Below are 19547 nucleotides of genomic sequence, written 5' to 3'. Positions count from 1 at the left end.
ATGCAAATCTCTTTATGGGACAGTTTGAGCAAAATAAGATCTGGAGCAAAGAAGGGAGTTCCTGGATGACAGACATACTCTACTGGGGTAGATATATCGATGATTGCTTGATGATCTGGACAGGGGATCGACAGAAATTGAACGAATTTGTAATGTATCTTAACAATAACGATTGCAATATACATTTCACATCCGAACAGAGTGCAACTAATATTGCCTTTCTGGATGTGGAACTGTTTGTCAAGGACAACAAAATAGAGAGTCGACTGTACAGAAAAAGCACTTCCTGCAACTCCATTTTACATGCTAGTAGTGCTCATCCAATCCACCAAATTAATACAATACCTTATGGTGAGATGGTAAGGGCAAGACGGAATTGTAGTCTGGAAGAAGACTTTGATAAATGTATTGAGGATATGAGCAACAGATTTAAGGCACGGGGGTATTCGTCCAACGTGATTAACAATGCACGTACGAGGGCGATGCGTCTCAAAAGATCGGACACACTTTGTTACAAACCTCGACTCAAAGATAACACCATGAGATGTATAGTCAACTATACGCAATCAGCAAAGCTCCTTAAAAAGTGTATGAACAAACACTGGGGTATTCTCAAAGCTGATCCTAATCTCAATAAAGTGATTCCCAGAACCCCGATTTTTACATTTAGAAGAGGCAAAACCCTCAAAAATATTCTATGCCTGAGTTTTCGCAAAAAACAGAACCTCGGCAATTGGCTAAGTAACCGCAGTACGGGTTTTTACAAATGTGGACACTGTGGCATGTGTAGATGGGCAAGATCGGGTATCACCACATTTAGGAGCTCTACTCGGGTACCTTACAATATCAACCACAATATCACATGTGACAGCAATTTTGTTGTATATATGATTGTATGTAAATGTGGCCTATATTACATAGGTAGCACTATCAGACCACTCAGAATCAGGGCGAGTGAACATTTCAGAGCCCTCAGACAAGACGACGGGAGATACCCCATAGTGAACCACATGAGACATTGCCCTGATCGCAATGACTCCTGTGGATTTGAATTTTTTGGTTTTGATCTCATTAAAAGAGACCCTAGAGGGGGTAACAGAGAGCTAGCGCTCAGGAGAAGGGAATGTTATTGGATTTTAAAACTTAGAGCTGTGGAGGATGGCCTCAATACCAACTTCGAGATGGAATACTATCTAGGGGACTAACTGACTGTCCTCTGAACATTCGTACAGTATACGTTTTGTTTTAGGCCTTGGTGGGAATTCACACAATGAATGATGGCAAATGTTAGTCTATCAGAAATGCACCTTCATATAATACCTCTCGATACATAAGGCCTAAGAATATAGACAATAAGTGTGTATATGCCTGCACTCTCATCTTTGTTTATACGATAAGATGCTCCTTTCAATGTGCTGACTACATACTCGTAGTCATTTTGTACGCAGATGTAAGTGTACTTAGTAATATGATATGTGGGACTCTCAATAATTAATGTGTTTAGACTATTAACAGTTTGGAGGATACACTAACAATGTGACTTTCACTGAATGTATATTCATATTAATTTTGTTATATTCTATGCTACGAATGCTGGCAATGTGACACGTAATATTGTGTATGTAATTGTACAAATATTGGTAGAATGATATCTTATCAAGTTATCTTACTATTATTGATGTTTACACGACACTAACTATATTTCTGCTGGATGGTTTGTTGATTAATCAAAGGTTTTTTTCCCAACATTCCTCTGTATTCCTTGGGACCCTTTTTCCTCACTTTTCTATTTATTGGACATTGCCCCATTCTGGCGGACACTATAGACCAATAGGTTGTTTCTTCATTGATAACTTACCTTTATTCTGCCAATTGAGAGATTTTCCAATATGGCGCCACTACATGGTCGTGACGACAGTAACATATACCTAGAGACACAATAGAGGACTTATTTCTATATAGTGTATCTCCGTGCTCAACAACGGAGACACTAAAAGATGGCGCCCGTTTTTTCTCAAACCTTAGCCCTTTCTCTATTTCCAGACTCACCGCGGGCGGACTTGTTTATCTGACGTCCGTATCCTTGACGTTCAGATTCAATGCGGCCATAAGATTTGGGAACGCTGCGGGGTGGATGTGACCGCGCGGTTTCTCTCTTTCACATACTTACTTTGACTGAATTTCGCATAGAGGTGAGGTATAGATTATCCATTATTAACTGGATTTCACATGGAATTTGTCTTATCGGCTTTTAGGAGCATAATTTGAATATCTAGTTGGATGGGGCTGACCGCAAAATATCCTTTTTTTGTGTGTTCCTCATCCCATTGTAGATATGACGGAGACTACCTCAACGATATGACTAATTTTTTTAAACATTCTAATTACAATAAGGTTAGCGGAGGCATTTTCGCCCCTTTTTGGTTCATGTAGGTCTTTTCCTCGAAGGTTTTTCTTGCTATACTTTTTAATCTTTATTTCAGTACTTTACACGAATCGGGGTCCCCTATCTACTTTAATCACAAAGACTTACTCTTAACTTTGCTTGCCTGAAATGATGTGCACCTTGTTTGGACTTTATCGTTTTATATTTTGACCTTCACATATCACTTTCAGGTTTTAGACCTTACTCTGACACGGATCAAGATGCTTTACATTTTGTACCTAAGGTTATACGTTGGTGTAATTGGGTTATTTGTGTATTTCTTTTTCTTTTCGCCGACGACTATCACACGAATCACAATAGTTCATGCATCTATGTACCGCACTATTGTCATTTATTGAATTTGGTCCGAAATTTGTTTGTTTTTTCTATCATCGCTCTGTAACATATATATAGACATTACTCTATTGTATTTCCGCCCTGATGAAGTCCTTAATGAGAGATACTTCTCAAAGGACGAAACACGTGTTGGCTGTTCCTATGGAGGATATCTGAACATTATGAATAAATATGGACTGTGATACAAACAAAATAGTTGGATGTCATTTCACGAAAGAGACGAGACACATGAATAACTTCTAATTTTATATCACGAGTGCTACGACACCTGTTCTTATTCTATTTTGTTTCTCCAGAAACATTGGAGGATTGAGGGAGATCCTCTTGTCGAAAGCACTGTGCCATGAACACAATGTGTTGTTATTTGATGGACTCACTGTGAGCGCCCAAATCCTATGAATATCTTCCTTGTTGGCATTGTTTTTGATCAAGAAAGAGACTTTGTTAAAACCAAAATTTTGAAATTGATAATTTAGAAAGAGACGTATGAACTACTGGATACGACACGGATAACCTGATTTGACTTTGAAAACCCGATTATGACAAGCTGCTAACTTGATTTAAAAAAAAAAATAAAAAAAAAAAAGGTCCTGGAGTGAGTGAAACGCTGTAAATATACACAGAGAGAAAGAGACTTTTGCATCAAGAAAAAAAAAAAAGAAAAAGAAAAAGAGAGTTCTTTATATCGTCCTCAAGTTGATTACTGTTCTGCTATCTGATTCTTTATAGACATGGCTTATAATAGAGGTAGTAACAAAAGAGGTAAAGTGTGTGGTTGGTTGAGTCTTATAATAGGTATTGTGTGTGCAATAATAATTGTAGGAGTGATTGTGGGAATGCCGTGGTTGGATAAGAAAGTGACTAACAATGCTTCAAAACCTGAGACTACAACACTAACACCGTGGGAAAAGTTTGAGCAGGATACAAGACACTTGCATGAGGGAACTAACTCAAAAGGGGAACTTTCTACTAATGTCTTCTATCGCTTGATGAATGAATATGTTGAGACCATGGATGCGAAAAACTGTTATGTGTGCACAAAGATTCCTTCATCAGTACAAGAAGGGGTCACCTATCATAGTCTTCCTTTAACTTACGGAATAAGTTGTAGCTTGCTATCAACAAGATTCTATAATCAAGAGCATGTGCAATATTTTTATTCAAATTTAGATATAGGGGGTGATTCTGAGTTTGGCTGGTGGCGGGCGACGCCAGCCAAACGGGAACCGCCAGAAGACCGTACCGCGGTCAAAAGACCTCAGCGGTCATTCTGAGTTTCCCGCTGGGCTGCCGGGCGACCGCCAGAAGGCCGCCCGCCAGCCCAGCAGGAAACCCCCTTCCATTGGCATGGGCACTGCAGGGGCCCCCAGGGGCCCCACGACACCCGTTACCGCCAGCCAGGTTCTGGCGGTCAAAACCGCCAGAACCAGGCTGGCGTTAAGGGGGTCGGAATCCCCATGGCGGCGCTGAGGATTCCCTAGGGCAGCGGGAAACCAGCGGGACACCGCCGGTTTCCCGTTTCTGACCGCGGCTGTACCGCCGCGGTCAGAATGCCCATGGATGCACCACCAGCCTGTTGGCAGTGCATCCGCGGTCCCCGGCCCTGGCGGTAGTCAACCGCCAGGGTCAGAATGACCGCTATAGTGTTTTCTTTTGTGCCTGTGATTGAGTTCCTGAATAAATTAGCTAAGGAGCATAGTATAAAATTAGTTAGAGGTTTCTTTGAATCGACGCTTACATTTGGGACAGCTTATGCACACCGCAATAATTTGACATGCTTATTGACACCTGTAGAGAAAAGATTTTTAGATCACAATGATGATAGACGCAAAGCATTAAAGGAAAGATTAGAAAAGGGGCTAGAAAAACGCACATATGCAAATGAATATGCTTACACCACAATAAAGACGCAAGGCAAATTAGCTATAGATGCATTACACGTAGGAAAGCTTTGTATATATAGGCCGAAATCTGAACATGACACTTTATTTGTAGAAACGAGTGAATGTAGGCATGTGTTTTTGTTTCAGAGCAAATGGACATTCGTGTTAAATGGACAGGACCCAGCGATCCCTGGGATCTATTATATCTGTGGACGTAATGCTTATTACCGACTCCCTAAGGGATGGTATGGGACATGTTATTTGGGAATAGTTTTCCCAAAGATTTACCAGATTGATGACTTAAAGCAAATACCTAAAACGTCTGAATTACAACATGCTAGACAAAAACGAGAGACAGCGGCTGCTATCGTTGGTGACATATTTGGAGCAATAATTCCTTCAGTAGGGGTTATTTTAAACTCCATAAAGATCCAAAAGGTGTCTACTATTGTGGATAACATGCTGACAAATTTTACAGGGGCTATACTCCTGATGGATACCGAACTTGCTGCGGAAAGAGCTATGACTCTTCAAAATCGGCTTGTTTTAGACATTCTTTTAGCAAAGAGTGGCGGAGTCTGCAAGATGCTCAACGAGCGTCATTGTTGCTCATATATACCTGATAATAGTAAAAAGATTAGAGGTATGCTTACTAACCTAATTAAAGATAGTGCAGATTTGAAGGATTTGAAGGAACCTGAAGTATGGGAGAAATTAGGAAAAGGAATTGCCAGAGTAGGGAGCTGGTTTAGCAATATTTGGAATGGGGTACTTGCAAACATTTTAGGAGGTCTATTAATTGTTCTGGCCTGTCTATTAGGTTTATGGGGAGCATGCAAAATTAATGACAAAATTAAAATAAATTAGACAAAGAGAAATAAGAAAAACGAAGAAAGTGAAAGGGAGAAAATGTTTAATTAAATTTGGGAAAGTTCACACAAGGGACAAGATATCGAAATGCGCATTATGCGCATTAGGCGCAAGTTGAAAAATTAAAAGTGAAAGGTCAAAAGGGAAAGGTTTGTGTGATGACGAACGTCATCAGAGGAGGGACTGAGAGAACGTAGCTTATATAATCTATATTAACATGAAATGTTTATGAATTAATGTGTGATAATGCTGCATAGAAACTATAATGATAATTTTGCTTAAAACGTGCACCTGAATTATGACCACAGGGAGTGGCCGCCAATGTATACGTAGACTAATAATAATGACTAAAGAGTTTATATTATGTTCAAATAAGTTTGTACTAATGATTGCGTTATTGAATCTGTGCTAAAATCCTTATAGGCCTTTGTGGTATATAATCAATTGTAATATTAATGTAGATGGTTCTCTTTGCTCTGCTCTCAGGCTGATGTCATAGTCTGACATCATGTAGAATATGGAATGTTAGGAAGGTTTGATGAGAGCAGAGCTGAGAGGAGGAGAGTGTAGTTGGCTGTGGATGGGATGCTTCAATAAAGGACCAGATTTCATACTTTCTTGATCCAATCATCATCTTTTCAACACTGGCGACGAAGGTGGGATCCTGTGGAGCATCTTAACACTATTTGTCAGGCTACTTCGTGCTGATTTGCGTCATATTTTTCATTACGTTCAGAATTGTGCCCTGCAAAAATCTTAAGGTATTAATTTACCTCCACCTTAAGGTTTGACTAGAAAACAGCTGTGTTTTTTTTTACATCAGTTGTGTTTTTTTTGTTCTCTCACATTCTTTGCTGGCAACCTTTTACACCTTTAAGCTAATTCATTGAATGTGTGTATTTCGATTTTGGACTTTAGCACCATATTCTTGGTTCCGTTTTGTAATCATGCTCAGGAGAGCGTGAAAGTTCAGTGGTGTGCAGTCAAGAACATCGTTTTACCCAGAACATTTAATTCTTGCAGGTTAACGGCGCTCAGGAGAGCGCGAGCAAGATTTATCGTATTAATTTTTCTATGAATCGGCTCTAACTTTGATTTTATTCATGCTCGGTAAAGCGTGAAAGAATTATTGATTTTACCGAGACTGAGCTCAGGAGAGCATATTGCTTTGTACAAGGAACAGTTATTTATTTAAAGATTAACTTCGCTCAGCTGAGCACGAGCAGGAAACAATTCTTTATTTACATTTTGTTTGTGTTCAGGAGAACGCGAACAAGACTTCTTATTTAAACCGCTTTCGCTTTGTTTTCATTCATGCTCAGGAGAGCGTGTAAGAATTATTGATTTTGTTTTCCTTCTCAAGTGTTAAGTTGGTTTAGGCAAATTGTACTGAACTGTTTTTTTGGTTTAATAACGCTCTATCAAGCGCGAGCCGGATTCCATGGACAGCTACCTGTGTTGAGTTCCATATAGCGCAAGGAGAAGATGTTTCAGCTGAGATTGACTATCATATTCTGACATGTTTTTTTTTTTTTTAACAGCACGTCATTTGAGAGAAGAATATTTAGTTTTACTGCACATTTTCTAGTATAAAAGACGACTCACCTGACATTTCTTCAGATCCTACCAGATGACAAATAAGTAGCAAGGGCTATTTTCCTTAGAAAATTTACTAATTGTTGCTAGTTATAAAACGAAGTTGTTTTTCCTACAAATTTTACATATATTACATTGTACTGTTATTACATATTTTCTATTATAGCTTTAGTGTACTTTTATTATCCGTTTGGAGTTTAGGGTTGGCAATATGCAAAGTGTTACACCGCCACCTTTCTTTTTGACAACGCCTGGTGAACCTTTGATAAAATGGTCGAAATGGAAGAAGACTTTTTTGCACTATGGAAAGGTTTGTGTGATGACGAACGTCATCAGAGGAGGGACTGAGAGAACGTAGCTTATATAATCTATATTAACATGAAATGTTTATGAATTAATGTGTGATAATGCTGCGTAGAAACTATAATGATAATTTTGCTTAAAACGTGCACCTGAATTATGACCACAGGGAGTGGCCGCCAATGTATACGTAGACTAATAATAATGACTAAAGAGTTTATATTATGTTCAAATAAGTTTGTACTAATGATTGCGTTATTGAATCTGTGCTAAAATCCTTATAGGCCTTAAGTTACCATGAGCCGAAGTTTAGCTGCTTGCCTCTCATATTAAATGTATTTTTCTATCTTGCAGTATGCAGACTCACAAATGGAAACAACCTTATTTTTTTTTCTTCAAACTTAAAGACGAATGTAACCAATTTAGATCCGTTCTCATACCTTTTCCTTGCTTGCAGATTAATGTTAAAATAAAAAGAAACATTGTAGATTAATGTAATGTACAAGGTCATTCAATCCGGTGAAGACAATGGAGCTACTGACCAAAAGATGTGCAAAGAATTACAGAAAGATGAAATCATACCGGACGTGCCACCTCTGAAGACGTCAATTATGGAGACTAATCAAATACTTGTAAAATAATATGGGGTGAAGAGTTAGGTGACCTAATGTATTTTCTGATAGGTTACAGATAGTGGGGTATAACAAATGTCCATTAGAATTTTGGGGGAGTGTACAACGGAAAAGGGATAAAAACCCATGTCACAAGGAATCATCTAGAATTAAGTAGGGCATGCTATTGATTTTATCCAGAAACGTTGTCACTCTGTTTGGTGACTTGTTGGTTTACTTAAAACCATCCTCGCCCTTAGATTGTCCATTTACACTTTACCTCCTTATGAGGGAAGTGCCCTTTTCCCCGGAGCTGAGTTCTGACTGATGCCGATTTGACTGATGTCCTGGAGACCAAGACTGAACCTGTGCACTGACCTAAACTTTGGAGGGTACTTATGACAATGCAATTGTGATTTGTCTGTTTGCTTTTCCTTTCTAAGTACCAACTGCTTACTTTTGACAGAGACCATAGTTAGATGTTTTTCCAAATTTGTGTTCTAAATTGTTTTGCATGAAGCCCAACATGCTAATGCTAATCAGTGATTAGGACAGGTGTTCACTAAACTGACGCAAATAGACAAACGACTGAGACTATGCTTTGTTGAACTAACGTGTTATTGACACTCTGCTAAATTTGATCTATGTTCACGCCGTGTTATGTTCTGATGTTTGTGATTCTCACTTTAATTAAATCTTATCAAAGTTGCCATATCGTGACTATGCTATTATGTTTCTTGGTGTTGAGATTAACGCATCTGCTTTTAGATTGTAATTAATAGGGAATAAAACTTATGAAATTCTACTAAACTGGTGTGGGTATTCATGGCTGCAAGGTCATGGTAGAGTCTTGAATTGATTAATGACTTTGACTAAAGTGAAATGTATTGTCGTGATATATATTGATGACATTATTGACGTATTGATTGACATATTGATTAGCTATCTCGTCCTAAGGTGTCTCTCAACTGGGTCAAAAGATTCATTGGCCTAAATACGAGTCCTTATGTGTAATAAATTATCATAAAGGGACGCGTCATCAGGTACACACTGCCCACTTCCTGGTTGATGAGAGGGGAACATATTGGAATCTAGCACTCTGGCTGATTTCACTAGAGATGCTGGTAAAGAGGCATGAGTATGCAGCGTATGCGGGCAGCGGGCCTGTCCGGACCCCTAGTTCTGCTGACCCAGAAATGGCCCCATTCACAGCCAGAGATCAACTACTGAAGCTATGGTGGGAGGGTAAGCCAGTTTTATGTGCACCATTTGGCTTCACTGATGTGTATGACTCTGTGGTTTTAAGTCTCAATATTTGCCCGCTAGTTCTCCCTAGAAAGCTCTTAATAGTATGCTTTAATATCTAAGGAAGCAGTGAGGTCAAATTTAAAGGGTTCTTAATTGATGCAAGGTGAATAATATTTACCATAATATTCGCAGAATTTCTGTCTGGTTACAAAGCGGGTTGGGTCTTTAGTAAAGAGTTGTGGCCTCATGATGCCTCAGGCCCTCATTTAGGGGATGCAATTCCTCCAGATTTTTCAATTCTCAGACTGGATAAAGTAGGCAGGTCAGGAGGAGGACTGGCGGTGGTCTATAAGTTGCAGTATCAATGTCACCTAGAGTCTAATATAGTCAGTAGCTCATGTGTAGCCCTTTATTTTAAAGATTAAAATGTCGCCTATCAGCTCCTTTTCTGAGATGCTAATCTACAGATCCTCTGGACCTAGGACCTCCTTCCTGACTGAAATACTGAACCTCATAGAACCTTTTTCGGTCAATGGCATATTTATCATTTTGGGGGATTTAAATTTTCATCTTGAGGACAGTGCTAATAATTATTCCATAGCACCAAGAGTCTCTAGCCTGCTCTGAGCTGCCACAGCTGGTCACGGTCTCTACCCACACTGCAGGACTTACATTAGACGGTATTTTCTCCAATGACCCCCAGTTGTCATTTCAGTATGTGCTCCTCCAAAGCTGGTCAAATCTCACTGTTGTTTTTTTTTCACACTCACATTGCCCCCTTCCCATGGGAGGGACACATTTTCAAATAGCAAGACCTTGAGGAGGGATTTGAAGGGTGTGTTAGCTAAAGCTTTTAATACTGTATTAGGTAACAGGCCCTTTATGGCTCAGGAGGGCGTGTATGTTGGGGCAGAGGATCTCTCAGTCTGGTTGGGTGTGGCCGCTGATAAGGTACCCCCCCCCCTACGGGAAGCTTAGCTGAGGAAAATATTATTTTGGCCCTCTGCTTCAGAGATAGACTGAGGTTTCTCAGGCAGGACTGTCACTGCCTAGAACGTTCCTGGAGAGAAGATTATGAGATGCAGGAAAGGTCTGCCTACAAGATAATGATCAGAGAGTATAAATCAGCTGTGAAAGAAGAAAAAGCCATTTATTGTCCCAACAAAATTGAAACTATGAGGTACACTTAAGAGCTCCTTAAAATGGTTCAGCAGTTGTCCACCCCTCCAGCCTCTACAGAAATTGAAGACTCCAGGCTTTGCAACCTGTTAGCTGAGTTCCGTCAATCTAAAATTCCCAAAGCGTTGGATGCAGAAGGCTAAAACCTGTGATCTTTAAGCAGATAACTCTAGATAGAATCTCCTAAGTCTTTTGAACTTGAGGAAATGAACGCAAGTAGGTAGATGTTCTTCGGTCTCCTCACCCTAGAGCTTGTTGAACTGCACCTTCTTAGCACCAAGTTGTGCTCCCCTCTTGAACCATGCGCACCTAAAATTTTGCATATGGTGGCCGGCCTGGTAGCACACCCATTTTCATCTATAAAGCCATTTCTTCTGCATGCTACCATCGATGTGGAAGTAAGCAGTAGTGACGCCACTTCTCAAGAAACCCAATCTTGACCCCCAATAACCTTAAAAACTATCACCCAATGTTGCTACTCCCAGTCCCAGTTAAGATCTTGGAGAAACATCTCAATAGCCACATGATGGCGTTTGTGGAAGAACAGAGTTGGTTGGATGGATCACAGTTTATTTCAGAAAAATCATAGAACAGAAACAGTGTTGGTGGCCACTACGGACTGTATTAGGCGGCTGGTAGATGCTGGGCAAGGCGGGACTCTGATCCTGTAAGATCTGTTCGCAGCCTCTGATACTATTTCCCCATCGCTGTTGATTGAACGCCTATGGGACTTGACAGGGCATCACAGACAGGGCCTTGAATCTACTGTCCTCCTCCCTTAAGGATAGATCCAAAGGGTGGCGGTGAACCAATTCCAATCAGACCCATTCTCTCTGCCATGTGTGGTGCCGCAGGGTTTACCTTTGAGTCCAAAGCTTTTTAACCTTTTCATCTTCCCACTTGCCAGGATCATATGTTCCTATGGGCTTCAAGCGATTTCAAAGGCCAACAACACCCAAATCACTATGCCGATTTCTAATGATACAGCAGCGGCCGCATATAATTTCAATCTCTATATGACAGCAGTGGGGTTGATGAGAAAAATACTACCTGAAGCTTAAAAGGCAAAGGGCTGAGGTGTTGCTCTTTGGAACTCAAACATCTATCTGGAAAAATGACTGGTGATCCTGGACAACGAGCTCTTGCTGGACCGGCAGGCCAATCGTACCTCGTCAACTTGATACATGATCATCAGAATGCTGATGAAAATCTGTTCATCCCCCTCTCTGCAAGGAAACAAGTAGCCCAGGCATTGATCATGTCAAGGATTGATTATTGTAATACACTTTACTTACCAAACAGACAAGTCAAACTGCGGTTGGTGCAGAATGCGCTGGCCAGACTTATTTTGGATATTCCAAAACAGCAGTCGGTTTCTAAGGGACTAATAAACTGCAATGAATCCCCAAAAAAGCGTATTCTGTTTAAGGCACTTGAGTAGGTCAGCCCAGATGGAATTAAGGCGATATTCCACTGGTATATCCTGGGGAGAGATCTTTGATCAGCTCATCTTAATCTGGTGTCAATGCCTAGAGTCCAGAAGAAGAGATGGAGAGGCAGGGCTTTCTCTGTCACGGCCGCAAGATTGTGGAACTCACTCCCTCGTCACCTGATGTGTATCAAATAGTATTCTCGCTTTAGAAAAGCCTTAAAACCCTATCTCTTTACTTTATAGGGATATTTTCTAGTTTTTGTCTTCAATTCTGCTAATCTGCTTCCTTTCTGCGTCAGACTACTGAGACTATAGTGCTTTGACACCTATGGGTATTTGCTGTGCTTTTTAAATCTAGTTCAAATCAAATTATACCAGCCAACCCAGAATTAACAGCCCTGCATTGGGTGCCGGATGAAAAAAGCATCCATTTAAGGCCCTCCGCACATCAGATTATGCCGTGAGAAGGCCCTCCTATAATGTGGAAATGAATCTTCCCCTGCATCCCAAGGAGATCTCTTTGCTCCAGGAGGCAAGGGTCCCTCATGGTACCAAAAGTCAGCAGGGTGAGAAGCGGTGGCAGCTCATTTGCCTACATTGTTCCAACACTGTGGACCCCTTTCCCCATCGCCCTTCTCAACTGCTCAAAACCCATCTATTCTAAAGCCCAGCACCAATCTAAACTACACTCAGGTATTCCAGCTGGTGTTGTTGTGAACAGCGCTAAGCGGCCTGGCCTGGGTAGCCATGCGCTCTACAAAAACATCAGAATAGCATAGAATAGAATAGAATTTGAAATGTTCATATATCACAGAATCAGAAAGACTGTGAAAGCATGGCGGGAAATATTCTCCAAGGATTCCCGAGAATTTACACTACTATCTAAAGTAATTAGTACAGAATGCAGTAGGAATGGTTTGGAAATCTATATAATGCTCCAAAAATACATGCACTGTAACGTAGAAGACCCTATGGAAAGAGTACCTGCGTGATGTATAGGGTGCACTCAAGTGGTTGTATTGTTGTGTGCAACTACGAGCTATATCCATGGACAATAGATACAAAATAATTCATTTAAACTACCTACATGGGCTACACTAAATACACAACCATTTACCCCGCATAGAACAGGCCAGATCACATGAATGCATGATATGTAGCGTCGCATAGCCAGATCTCCTGCATTTAGCATGGAACTTTGCACAGACTGAAACATTCTGGAGAGAGGCAAATCAAGCGTTCGAGTGAGTGGTGGAAGTGATAGTGGGATGCTCGTCAGACGCTGATCTGTTGGGTTATGTGGACACAAATCCTAAGGGGGTAAGCGAGCTTACAGCTATACTACTGTTATTGATCAAGAGAGAAATGCTCCTGCATGTGAGCCTAGGGTCAACAGTACCCTAATGGATGCAAATCCATACTGCCAGACATATGGATGCCATAGCACACATGTCTGCCTGAAGAGGCTGCAAGGGTTTAAATGAGTGAGAATTATTAGGGCAAGGGGACAATGACTATTTTGCACATGCGATGTCTGGTAGGAATAATGTATTAATAACATGACTGTCTGAGTAACAGTGTATAGTTCTCCATACTGTATAAGCATAACAATGCTAGTACTATTCAGATACCGTCTACTGTAACAACTCATTAATGGAAAATAAAAAAATCTTTCTGGAAAAAAACGAAATAATGAAGTACAACAAAGGATAAAATGGATAAAAACATAAATAAGCCCACTGCAGGTACCTGTGAAACTGGGTCTGTCATTTCCTTGTTTTTTAGTCAGTGCCATGGAAGACACCGTATCAAGAAACAGGATGAGCAGGTGAATGGAGATGGCATTCGATGTCCTCATAGTGCTGCGGCGAGCACTATCTGAAGACCAGTGTGTCTTTGGCTTACAGGTGGGAGGGATCCGTGGAGCGTAGGGGATGTGGTCCACTGGACTGCACTGGTGGAACTGCCATGGCTCAGAAAGCTTTGTCACATACCCTGCATACAAGAACATTGAGAAAGTGCTTTGAGGTTAACTTACATTCATCCATGAAAGAATCCTATTTGTTGTTTGTGGCTTATGGAAACCATTCTTTTTATAGTGATGTTCAAATCCTGGCAGGAAGGATGGCCACGTGTCAGGGATTCATAGAAACTAGTTGGAGAGGGGAGAGTAATCAGTAAAAAATGTTGGTGGGGGAAGGTGACAAAACTCCAGGTATTTCTTCATTTGAGAAGGCTGAGAGAGTGTTGCTGAGGGAGGTAGGTCAGTTATTGTTTTATAAATCATTATCTATTGGTAGTCCTGTTGTTTTATATTAACCCACAGTAATTCTACATCATATGTTTGTATTCTAGACATATTCCAGAGAGCACCAATTGCAAGAGCACAGTGCAACACACATCACAGCCCGGTTAGTCACTGCTCTGACATCATAGCAGTCAGAACTCAAACTATTTTCCATTCCATTACAATTGTCTGAAAGAAAACCCTAATGAGCCCTCCCTTCTTGAAAACAACAAGAACAAAAACAACAAAAGGACAAAAGCAACAAAAGGACATTTTCCCTTAAAGTAAAACATACTGTTTTAAACATTAGCATGCAATAAGTAACAAACTAACTACTGACTTTAAACTGTAAATAAACAAAAGTTAATGTGGAACATTTGGAAGTTTACCATTCATGATATCCAAACTAAATACAATTTACTTGACCAACAAACATTGCACCGTAGCTTGAAAAAAACATTAAAACTTTAATATTGATAACAGGCATGTATGGAACCAATGCAGCGCATCAAAAGTAGATGGAGAGCTAGTAACAAGCGGGTGTTATTAGTTTTAGTTTACTCTAAGCTCAAATTTCACTCTCTTCTATGAACCTCTCGGAATAGATACCCCCTTCTGTTGAGATCTATCCATTTACAAGTGTTCCTGTTGGGTGACTTTGCAACATCATATAATCAACCAGTGCATCTATGTTTCATACATTTATAAATCTGCTTTTGACGGGGTAAATTGATGCAAACTATGGTCCAAACAGGCAGCACAGAATGTATCAGGCGGTCTTCTACGAGCACTACAAATGCTGCACACAACGTGGATTAGGGTTAAACTGGGGGATGGTTCCTGATTGTCTAGGGTCATTCCAACAACTAAAGAACTAAAACAGGGCTGTGTGCTGGCTCCAGCCCTTTTTAATTTATTTCCCGCAGACCACCCTCCTCTTCTAATTAATGTAAATAGCCATTCCCCAAAATTAGGAGGAATTCAACTATCCAATCTACTGTTTGCAGATGACCTAGTGCTAGCCAGCAGGACGCAACTGGGGCTGCCATAACTCTTGGACGCAGCCTTGGAATGTTCCAAGAGTAACAGCTTTACCACACATATGAAAAAGACTCAAACCCCAACCCTCCAAGGAAAAAGACTGAACAACTACAATTTGTATCTGGGAAGAGAAAAGGTTGACTCAGCCAATGTGTACAGGTATCTCAGAGTGTTATTCAATCCCTATGGAACATTCGCAGCACAAACTGAAGAAATGAAAAGGAAAGACAAAGTGCTGGTAGCTGACCTAGGGTCACTGCGCAGGAAGATGAAGGGCTCTTCACTTACTCCAATTTTGCAAGTAGCCAAGTAGTGGAGGCCAGAGTCCCCCATCCTGGCCTATGCGAGGGAGGTAAAAAATCTAAGGGTCAGTTTTTCATCTGCCAGTTTACACGTCCTCTGCACAAACCAGGCTGGAGCTCAGACTAGTAAAACAAACTTTGGGTAGGCAGGTGCCTTCGTGAACTGCTTTCAAGGCCTCAAACTCGCAAGGGAGGCCTCTCTAGGCCATCATCTCACATTGGAAATTCAAGGGAGGGACTGCTCATCTGAGACCCTTTCTACCTTGGTGCCTCACAACTCTTGGCCTTTCATCTGTGTGGGTCCTCAACCGAGCTAAAAAGAATAATAAAACTGAACACAAGCTAAAAAGAATAATACAACTGAACACAAAAGCCCTTTCTGTTTTGAAAGACAAGCAATCTCTGACAAGGCAGAGCCATCGGTGGTTAACACAAAGGTGTCCCCTCAAGACTATTTAACAACAGCTCACAGTACTTAAATGAAGGAACAATTTTTGAAATATAGACCAGGGATAATGTCTGTCTTAAGCACTACCCTCCATGGAGAATGGTGGAGGGCCAGGGATCTTGCAGGCTGTGGAGTGAAGGCTCTGAGGACATTATTCACATGTTGTGCCTCTGCAAAGCCACTTTGGAAGATCGCCAGTAACTCTTAAGCAAGAAACTCAACAGTAGAGGGTTAAGGATATGTGATGAGGCGGCTGTTGGTGTTTTAATCCTACTGACTTAAGACTGAACTGTGCACTGGTAAAATTTCTCCAGTTGGTGAAGAAAAGGGTACTGTTAAAGAAAGCAATAAAGTGGCCCACTCCTCGTAAGCAGAGTGGGATTCAGCCACTAGGCATTTATTGTGCTACCAGGAGGGGACGCACATTGGAGCACTTTATATAGCACTAAGGCACTCCAGCAATTAGGCAAAAAATGCACATATTATTTGACGCTACCCAACAGCATGGCACTGCCAGGAGGCCCACTAGGGCGCTTTCAGCAGTTATAAAAGCTCTTTTTGCAAACAGGTACTTACGCGCTGCAAATGTGGTGCCCTCCAAAGGCGTGGTGCACTCCATTACTACCCGCTGGCTAAACCTTAATGAAAACGCTTACTGACAGTCAAAGGGAACAAAAGCACTTTAGACCCAGGGACCCCTCACTGCATGTCTATGCACTGCAGTTCTTAGTTCTGTTATAAACATATCATCCATGCATGGCCGCCTGCCATTTCCCTAAGTCTAAATCTAATGGCAAACTTGTGGCTGGGAGTGTGATCTGTACTTTATTACCCCAACCTTCCAATTTTTATGATCTAAGCAGCCACCTATCCTCTAGTCTTTGCACCTAGGATATTTAGAGAACGGCCAGGAAGCCATGTTTTAAAAACTGATTGTCTCACTTAGCCTTTTAATCGTACAGGGAAAAGCCGGCCAAGCATTTTGTTTTATAGTGTCTCAATCTTGCATCTGATGCCCTGTAGACAAATTGCATTTTAATAATTTAGAATATGGCAAATGCTGAATAGGGCACATTATGTTCAAATGTTTTGTATCCAATGTGTTTTACTGAGAGAATGGTTTTAAATAGCTATGCAAATAAACTTGGAATTTGACGACTTACATGGTACATGGCACTGCTCACTCCCGGGCACAAGCTATATGGACGTATGCAGCCCCATTTAAATTAAAGACTATTGCTGTGCAGCACACACCTCTTGCATGGCGCAAGAGGCTGTGGTACGTAGGATTGTCCCCACGGAGCAGGTATGACTGTGTTCCACCTCAAATTCAGTTTTAGTTTCCTAGGGGAAAATGCACTCCTGGCTCCATTACAAAGTTGGAGAATACTTAATTCTTGGATGGAGTGCATCTTTCATGCGACCGAGCCAGATGGCCAGTCACAATGCCTCATAATGAGTGGCTGCACTGTGAATGATCAGCTGGCCATGCAGCCATGTTTGCAACGAGAGTGTGTGTGATAGTCTAGGTCTGGTACACAGGGCAATCACTATGATATTGTAACAGTGCAGCAATCACGACCAGGTCACAGCCTCACACCATCACAGTGTGAATGTGGCAGTTGTAGAAGGGAGCCACTAAGGCGCTTAGTAGATGACATCGTCCTAGTCTGGCAACGGCTAGCCTCTAATTGTTCATACAGTGCTACAGTAGAACAGAAAATAGGTGGGAGAATAGAGACCAAACAACAGATCACTCAATAAAGATCATATGTGTGTGCATGTGCTTCTGTGCACGCATGTGTGCATTAACTAGCGTACATTAGGCACATCATAGCATTCAGAGCCCTATGGTGGGCACTCAAGGGCACAATACAACATTGCTTAGCCTGTGCTGCAGGAGCTTAGAGCATGTAAAAAACTCTGACTCCCTGCTGATGGATGCCTACGGCGCACCTAGCTTTTACAGGTGTATGGGGAGGGGGCAATAGCATCTACTGGTGTAAAGAAGCAAGGGACACGTGAGACATCATGAAAGTGATTAGTTTATTTTGGGTGCGGAGGACATGTCTTAATATTGACAGGCCGAGGGTATATCATGGCACTGAATGACGTAGGAGGTGAACTCTTGGGGCTCAGACAGGCATACAGGCAGTCACACAACACAGCACTGACTTACAAAAGGTAGAAGCCTCAGGCATGAAAAGAGACTAAGGCCCTCATTACGATCTCAGCAGTTAAAACCGCCATGATCTGGGCTGGCGGTCAATAGATGACTGCCAGCGTGACTACCCCCCCCCCCCTCCGGCCGCATAATGTTTTCCCCGCTGGCCCAGCAGGGAAAAGGGCTGTAACATTGACAGCGGCTCCAAATCGGGCAGTGACCTGTGCGATGGGGCACTGCCCATGCCAAGTGCATGGGCAGTGCAGTGGCCCCCAGGGGGGGCCCCCTTCCCCTTCCACCAGCCTTTCCCTGGCGGGGGAACCCACCAGGGAAAGTCTGGTGGCAGAAGGGATCATTATCCGTGGGGCAGCGCTGCCCTGTTGGAAAATGATTCCCTCCACCGTCAGGCTGCCTGTCGGCGGCAGCCAGGCGGTGGAGGAGGGCTGCCATAAGCGGCCCTCACTGTGTCCATAATATGGCGGTTCAGACCCCCTAAATGAGTGTAATTATTCATATTAATGAGAAAACCTAATAGGAAACTCTAATATCATATAGGTTAGAGGTGATCCAGTTATCATTTTGGAATCTAGGGACCTGGCTCTGATCTCACCTCTGGCACTCAACTAAATTGTGTCATTCTGGCCAAATGACATTATTTTCCTAATCCTGATATTGAAATTGTGTGTGTGTGTGTGTGTGTGTGAGAGAGAAAAATGGTCTGATTACAGGGGCCCCCTTAACTTTATGCTCCCTTTTTTCACTTTTTGCTGGTGTTTTCCTGACTCTGATGGTGCCCTGGGTGCTGCTAACCAGTCTCAGGGCCTGTGCTTGGTGTAAAATGTGTATGCAAATTAGGCTAATTATAATTGGCTATGTTAACCTACCTATAAGTCCCTTGTCTATGGTAGGACTTGTAGGGTTAGGGACCCCAGCATAGGTGGTGCACCCATAGGTGCACTGCTGAGGTGCCAAGGGTCATTTTAAAGGCAGGCCTGCCTTGCTGGCTGCTTTTAAATTAAAGTTACATGCAAATTCGACTTTGGAATTAAAAGTACTTCAAATCACCCATAAGGTGTGCCCCAGGCGCCCCCACAATTGGGCAAAGTATAACTATAAGCAGGGAGCTTATATAGTATGTTTTATAAGCCCTGATGAGGAAAAATAGCCAAATTTGTTTTTCCCTCACTGTAGTGAATAGGCTCCATAGGCTAAAATGGGGAGACTTTATTTTAATTAATAAAGTCTCCAAAGGAGCTAGACATGGCAATTTTGGTCTCAAACTGATTGTTATGATAAATGCGACAGCATGCCATTGTTGGATTTAATATAACGAGTTCAGGGAAGGAATTGTAGAACTCTTTATAGAAGTTACCAGTTTCAGCTCTGTGGTGCCCTTCTCTGATT

At 41.7% G+C, this 19547-nt stretch overlaps 1 protein-coding gene across 1 annotated transcript in view; it reads right to left on the bottom strand.

Moving 5' to 3' along the window:
* LOC138297199 (fucolectin-like) overlaps positions 1-19547 on the bottom strand; it is a 90405-nt gene that overhangs the window by 37887 nt on the left and 32971 nt on the right. Inside the window, exon 2 of the mRNA XM_069236686.1 lies at positions 13651-13896. Coding sequence (XP_069092787.1) covers positions 13651-13896 — 246 coding nt within the window. The remainder of the gene's footprint in view (positions 1-13650; positions 13897-19547) is intronic.

This window comes from Pleurodeles waltl, chromosome 5 (genome assembly GCF_031143425.1).
Source record: "Pleurodeles waltl isolate 20211129_DDA chromosome 5, aPleWal1.hap1.20221129, whole genome shotgun sequence".
Taxonomy (NCBI): Eukaryota; Metazoa; Chordata; class Amphibia; order Caudata; family Salamandridae; genus Pleurodeles; species Pleurodeles waltl.
The sequence above is the reverse complement of the archived record's forward strand: the minus strand, read 5'-3'. Positions and strand labels throughout refer to the sequence as shown.